Raw genomic sequence first — 7,289 nt, forward strand, 5'->3', positions numbered from 1 at the left:
CGGCGAATTCCCAGACGGAAGCTGTGGGCGTTCACCCTGGTAGCTCGAAGGCACTGGGCTATTTTTGGTGGCCTGGGTCGTGGGGTTCCCTCGGGATCTCTGCCCACGGGCCAGATTGCTTGGGGTTCGGTCTCGGCTCCACCCAATCATGTGGTCGTGGGACTCCGCCCCTGCCCCAGTTCCTGCTTCGGTCCCAGGGCCTTATAGACACCCGCTTCTGCTCCCGCTGGGGCTGGTAGAGATGGGGTCCCGCCCGCGCTTGGACCAGCCCTTCTTGGGGTCCCAAGGCGCCTTGGCTCCTCCGTGACGGTCGGCGCGGGTGGAGTAAGCCGTTCTCAGGATGAAGGGCGGCGAGGGGGACACGGGCGAACAGGCCCCGTTGAACCCGGAGGTGGACAGCCCCGCGGGCTCGGCCACATACCGGGAGTTCGTGCACCGCGGCTACCTGGATCTTATGGGGGCCAGCCAGCACTCCCTGCGGGCGCTCAGCTGGCGCCGCCTCTACCTCAGCCGGGCTAAACTCAAAGCCTCCAGCCGCACGTCTGCTCTGCTGTCGGGCTTCGCCATGGTGAGGGGCGGGAAGGGGCACACGGGGTGGGCGAGGCACGGGGTGGGCTCCCGGTCGAGGAGCCAAGAGAACGGATCCCAAGGGAGTGCGGGACGAAATAGAAGGGTTTCTTTAGCGTCATGGAAGGAGCGAAATCTCAAGAGACTGGAAAAAGCCCTTTATGTCAGGGACAGGGTTGTAGGCACGGCCTTAAGAATATAAACGGCTGAGGAAGATCGATCCCAGGGGTGTCACGGAAGAAGGGAACGAAGAGGTCTGCGAGAGTAGACGTGGGGGAAAAGGTCTGTTCTCACAGAAGTCGCTTAGTTACCAAGTCCGCGAGAGTTGAAAGGCAAGTCGAGCTGAATGTGAGCTGTTATCAGCCAGGTCAGGGGAAGAGGGCTGGGGCATGGAAGGTGCCCCCACCTCTCAGAAGGCTCGAGGAATGCTAGAGTTGCCCCGAAAAGTAAGAAGCCGGCGAGGAAGCTGCTGGGGAAGGAAGCTGGTCAGGGAGCTAACGATGAATGGAGTCTGATAAACCGCAGGTGTGGGAGGATAATATCAACTAACGGTCCCAGCAGCGGCCTCAGGAAGTGGGACTGAAGAAGATTCCAGGGTGCAGAACACAGATGTGTCCTGGTTCCTCCCTACTTCGGGCCAGCTGTGCGACCCTGAGCCGACCTCCACTCCAGTCGCAGTCGGTAGGAAGTTGTGAGATCATTGAGGTTGCTGCCACTGGTTTGCCAAACTTGTCCAGGAGGAGCTGGAAGTGTTCTGGAGACCCCCTAGAGCTAGGTGTGTCGGGACGAGCTCCACTTATCAGAGGAACTTCAGAGCCACGTGCTAAGTGGCCTGGGGGGAAGCTGATGTTTTGACAGGGCACTCAGCAGGGGAAAGGTGTAGAGTGAACCTCTTCTAGGTTTTCTTCACAGGATTGGAGGGGCGGGGAGGAGAGAGCCGGCCTGGAGGGAGGGCATCCTCAATGTATCCTTGTGTAAGACATTGGAGGGAGTTCAGGTGAGGTCATGTAAGAAGTAACTTGGCTTACTACCTCCCTTTGTTCTGCAACCTCGGTAACTGAATGAAAAATCTAACCTAAAGGTTGTTCTTGGTCTGTGCTGTTTCTGAGGGGCTCAGACTCCCCAGAGAAGCCCACTGTGTCTGGTGAAGATGACATTTGACGTAAGGAATCGACTCCCCGTCATTACTGGAAAATTTGAGGGAGCCCAGCCCTTGTCTAGAGAACAGTTCAGTCTGCGGATCTTACAGATCACTGGGATGGCAGCCGAAGAGTCAGGGCCTTCCCTGAGGATCAGCAGGCTGGATGTGTGGGTTTGGGAGCAGGGACTTGCCCAAGTCCTGCGGAGAGAAGACTGGGTCAGACCCCTGGGAGAAACCAGAACTAAGGCTGGCCCAGATCCCTGTGTGTGAAAACCCCTGCCTACTGTCTGCCATGGCCCAATTTCCCAAAATATTCCACGTTATTTTCTTAACGCCACTGCTGTCCTGCACCTTCTCTTCTAGGCCCAGTACAAATCTCCGGATCCTTACACAGAAATGAGGGGAAATCCTCTTAACCCCCAGGTGGCCTGAGATAGATTAACAGTATATAAATTGTATCCAAAGGCTACGGATGTAGCCTAGGTGGTAGAGTGTTTACCCTTCAGGGCACCCTAGGTTCAATCTCCAGCAGAAACTAGACATGGTGGAACACACCTATAATCCCTGCACTTGAGGTAGAGAGGAAAAGCAAGGCTTTGGGCTATACAGAGAGTTTCTAGGCTAACCTGGGCTCCACGAAATCCTTTTTCAACAAGCATTCAACACTCTAGCAGGTCCAATGTGTGTGGAGTAGGTGTGACTAGACTGCCAGCTTTTCAGCTGACACAAGGTCCAAGATGTTGGGACCCAACCAGCTAGGGACAGGATTTGGACTCAGCAGCCTGGCTTTAGAGCCCAAATTTGTACATCAGCTCTAATATTTGTAAAGCCCAGGCCTGCTGGGTGGAGTCACACGGCCAGGCGACCCCTGACCTGTCAGAAATGAGCAGCTGTGATTCAGTTTGGATAGTTGAAATTTTTGAATGTGGACCTGATGTCACTGGATCTGCCAAGTTTTTAGATTGACTTGGAAACTTAAGAAGCTTTGTCAGTTTTAGGAGTTGGTAACTTTTTTCTGAATGCCTTGGAGGCTAGCATCAGCTCTAATAGAGCTCAGTCCGTGCCTGGCTCTCTCTGTGGCAGCTAATGTGTATTATCTGAACATTCTCAACGAGCATACTAGCCACATTTTTTTTTCCATGTAGGAAATTGAGGGAGGCACTTGCTCAAAGATTACACAGCTGGCCAAGGTAGCACATAACTGTAATCCTACTCACTGAAGCAGGAAGATAGTGAATTTGAGGCAAGTCTATGTGGGGATTACAGATTGTAGAGCTAAGAATGGATCCGAGCAGCCCAGAGAGGTTTTGTTTGGGGCTTTTGTAACTTTTTTTTTTCTTTTTGAGATTTTGAAACAGGGTTTCTCTGTGTAGCCCTGGCTATCCTAAAACTCATGCTGTAGACCAGACTGGCCTCTGACTCTCTGCCTTTGCTTCCTGAGAGCTGGGATTAAAGGCCTGTGCCACCGCTGCCCGGCTGATTTATTTATTTATTTGATATAGATAGGGTCTCTGAGTAGCCCCAGGTGCGCCTCTTTAGCTCTGAGTTTAAAGGCATTTTTGGATTCTTTGGAAACAAAGTTTCAATATGTAGCACAGACTGCTCAAGCCTGAGATCGGCCTGTTTTAGCTTCCCACATGGTGAGCTAATAAATGTGTCACCACACAGCCTGAGTCCGCTTTCTTTGTTCATTCATTCATTCATTCATTCATTCAGTTTTTGTGGGTTGGGGACAGAACCTAGAGTCTTGTGAGTGCTAAGCAAGGCCCTACCACTGAAGTGCATCCCCAGCCTCTGAGTCTATGATTTGTTGTTGTTGAAGATTTTTTCATGTGTATGGCTGTTTTGTCTGCCTGCACCATGTGCTTGCGTGATGTCATGGATCCTCTGGAACTGGAGTTACAGTTGTGAGCTGCTATGTGGGTGCTGGGGATTGAACCCAGGTCCCCTAGAGGTGCAACCAGTGCTCGTAACCGATGAGCCATTTCTCCTACCTGAATCTGTGCTTTTTTAACCCGTATGTTATAACCAGGTAAAAACTCAGAAAAATGTTAGCTTGATGGTGAGGTGGAGAGCTCAAAGTACAGGACACAGCAGAGCCTTTTAGTTAGGGCTGTGAGTAACTGAAAGGCATGGTAGCTTATCCCAGCACTTGGGAAAGCTGAGGCAGGAGGATCAGTTTCAGCTTGACTTGGGCTGCCTAGCAAATTTCTTTTTTTTAAATTTATTTTACATATATAGTGTTCTGGACACCAGATCTCATTATAGATGGGTGTGAGCCATCATGTGGTTGCTGGGAATTGAACTCAGGACCTCTGGAACAGCAGTCAGTTCTCTTAACCTCTGAGCCATCTCTCCAGCCCTGCCTAGCAAATTTCAAACAGGTGGGCGGAGGTGGCACATGCCTTTAATCCCAGCACTTGGAAGGCAGAAGCAGGTGGATCTCTGAGTTTGAGCCCAGCCTCCTGCTGTACAGAGTGAGTTCCAGAACAGCCAAGGATACACAGAAATACTCTTGTTTTGAAAAAACAAAAAACAAAATGAAACAAAACCAAAAACCCGCATAGGCACACACACACACAACCAGTAAGACCCTACTCAAAGGAAGGGGGTGGGGTGGGCAGGGGCAGCTGAGTATCTTCTAGGCACTGTTCTAAGTTTGCTCACCAGGCAAAAGGGAACACCTGACGAGGTTGTCACAGGGACTCATGTCTCCCTCTTGTGCCCACAGGTGGCCATGGTGGAGGTGCAGCTGGAGAGTGACCATGAATACCCGCCAGGCCTGCTGGTGGCCTTCAGTGCCTGCACCACCGTGCTGGTAGCCGTGCACCTCTTTGCACTCATGGTCTCCACGTGCCTGCTGCCCCACATCGAAGCCGTGAGCAACATCCACAATCTCAACTCTGTCCATCAGTCACCGCACCAGCGACTCCACCGATATGTGGAGCTGGCCTGGGGCTTCTCCACTGCCCTGGGCACCTTTCTCTTCCTAGCTGAAGTTGTTCTGGTGGGCTGGGTCAAGTTTATGCCCATTGGGGCACCCATGAACAAACCAGCTCCTGTGGTACCTATGTCCCAGGTGCCACCGGTGACCCTTAGTTTACCTTCCAACCTCACTCCGTCCTCTGCTTCTGTAGCCACACCACAGCAGCCTTCCAAAGCCTGTGCACCCCGACAAGTGTGTGGTGGTGCCCATGGGCCAGGTTGGCAGGCAGCTATGGCCTCCACAGCAATCATGGTACCTGTGGGACTTGTGTTTATGGCCTTTGCCCTGCATTTCTACCGATCCTTGGTGGCTCACAAGACAGACCGTCACAAGCAGGAGTTGGAGGAACTCAGTCGCCTGCAGGGGGAGCTGCAGGCTGTGTGAGCCTGGCTTAGACTCTTGGAAACATTAATGCCCCATATTTGCAAGGGATCCCAGGGATCTACAGACCTCATTCGTTGCCCCAGACTTGAGCCACGTACTGTAAACTACTCTCAGGAAGAGGCCAAATTCCTGCACAGCGTCCCACACTCCCAGGGATATCCCGTTACTACGGTCCAGTGGATTTTGTAAGCTGCACCTTGCCTGGCTGGAGAAAGGAGAGAGGAAGTAGAATGGTCTCAGTAGAGGAGGCCCTAGTGGGGTCTTCAGTGGTGCTGAGCATTTGCTTGCTCCTCTGCAGGAAGGTGACATGCCTGCACACCTGTCCTCCAAGGCAGTCAACCCTTGCTTATGTGTAATCTATTATAATCTATTTCACAGTTGACATCCTGGGAGGGGTTTTTGCCGGTCATGGTTTTGATGGGTTCCCCTTTCCCGACTGGGCTGCTGTAGGTGACCTGGGTGTCTGTCCCTAGGACTTCCCACTTGGTGACTTGTGGTGGTGCCTGTCCCACTGCCCTAGACTCATCTGTTCCCACCCTCTTTGGCCAGAGCTGGGGGAGGAGGAACCTTTGAAGATTGACTGCTGCCGCCTCAACTCCTTGACAAGGGTAAGGCAGACAGTTCAGCCCTTAGAACGCAGAGCGCTCCAGATGCTGCATTTCTGACGCACCTTTTGTTAATAAACTGTTTCACGTGTTTCTGTGGCTGTGAATGGGTGGAGGGGAAACCTTGGGTAAGGTTGCGTGTCCTAAGGGCCAGGTGCAGGTCCATCAGGGGCGGACAGTCACCCAGAGACCAAGCCTCTAACTGGTTCCTACACTCCAGTCATCACCTAATCCTGTGGGCCTAGTCATAAATTATCTGGTTTAGCCCTCACAGCCATCTCAATAAACACGTCTGTCTTTCCCATTTCAGAGAGGCAGCGAAGGCTAGTCACATAGTCTGTGCCTTGATTACCATTATATAGGGATTGCTAAATGAGAAGTAAAAAAAAAAAAAGAGAAAAAGGACTTGGTACCCTTCAACTGGGTCAAAAAAAGAAACATCATCTCCTGTGCTTTCATGTAAAGATTTCCTTTGCCAGGCGGTGGTGGTGCACGCCTTTATCCCAGCACTTGGGAGGCAGAGACAGGTGGATAGCTTGTGAATTCAAGGCTAGCCTGATCTACAAAAGCTAGTTCCAGGACAGCCAAGACTATTAAAGAGAAATCCTGTCTCAAAAAACAAACAAAAAATCCCCCCCCCCCCCGCAGCCCAATAATTTTAGAGCACAATTCCTGTCAGACTTCCGGTGAGAGACCTTGGACAGTCTTTATTATTTGGTTAATTAAAATGTGTAAAACTAGACTCCAATAGTTTTCCTACACTATCGTGAGGATTGCAGTCTTATGATCAATAGACATCCATTCTTGGATAACTTGACACTAAGGGAGGTCAAATTAATGAGGGACTGCTGTAGAGAGGCCACTTAGGGCATCCTCAGCTCCAGGTAGACCCGGTGGGAATGCCAGGGTGTTCAACCTTGGGGCAATCTCAGCTCCAGGCTCCCAAGTGAAGCCCTAGTTAGGCTTCTGAAGTGCCTATGGTTAACTGGGCTATAGGACTTTCACTTTCTTTTCCTTTCTTTTCTTTTTTCTTTTGGTTTTTCGAGACAGGGTTTCTCTGTAGCTTTGGAGCCTGTCCTGGAACTAGCTCTTACAGACCAGGCTGGCCCCGAACTCACAGAGATCTGCCTGCCTCGAGACTTTTACTTTCATAGGACGCACTTAAGGGTCTTTAGGCCTCTCTTAAACTTATCAGAGTGAACCCTAACACAGTTTTAGATTTAGTTACACTTCCCTTCGGCCTGTTCGTCCCCGTTTGTCAAACGGACATTTTAAAACGGGCCCAAGGGAGGTGTAACTAGGGTGCTGGCCTAGCATGCAAGAAGTCCTAGGTTAGCTCTCCAGCATCCTATAAACCGGTTATGGTGGCGCACACCTGTAATCCCAGCCCTCAGGAGATAAGAGACAAAAAGATCAGGAGTTCGGGCCCATCCTCCGGTGCACAGCAGGTTTGCTGTCCGAAATATAACAGGGGCCCGAGCAGAAGAGCGGCAAGAAACCGATCACCTCATGTGCGCGGGCAGGGAAAGTGCCTGAGTCACCGCTCCTGGTTGTATTTTTCCACCTCCCATCCCGCCCAGGTTTTGGTGGATTCTACGGGAAGCAG

General features: G+C 51.5%; 1 protein-coding gene across 1 annotated transcript; it reads left to right on the forward strand.

The window, feature by feature from the left end:
- Positions 1 to 177: 177 nt before the first annotated feature.
- Orai3 (ORAI calcium release-activated calcium modulator 3) lies at positions 178 to 5,776 on the forward strand. Its single transcript, XM_075972379.1, has 2 exons — positions 178 to 568; positions 4,440 to 5,776. Exons 1-2 carry the CDS (start codon positions 341 to 343, stop codon positions 5,076 to 5,078), a joined length of 867 nt encoding a protein of 288 aa, XP_075828494.1. The 5' UTR covers positions 178 to 340; the 3' UTR covers positions 5,079 to 5,776.
- The last annotated feature ends 1,513 nt before the right edge of the window (positions 5,777 to 7,289 follow it).

This window comes from Microtus pennsylvanicus, chromosome 5 (assembly GCF_037038515.1).
Source record: "Microtus pennsylvanicus isolate mMicPen1 chromosome 5, mMicPen1.hap1, whole genome shotgun sequence".
Lineage (NCBI taxonomy): Eukaryota > Metazoa > Chordata > Mammalia > Rodentia > Cricetidae > Microtus > Microtus pennsylvanicus.

Coding starts and splice junctions, on each gene's coding strand:
- Orai3 (XM_075972379.1), top strand. CDS start 341: ATGAAGGGCGGCGAGGGGGACACGGGCGAACAGGCCCCGTTGAACCCG. Junction 569..4,439: donor TGCTGTCGGGCTTCGCCATG/GTGAGGGGCGGG, acceptor TTGTGCCCACAG/GTGGCCATGGTGGAGGTGCA.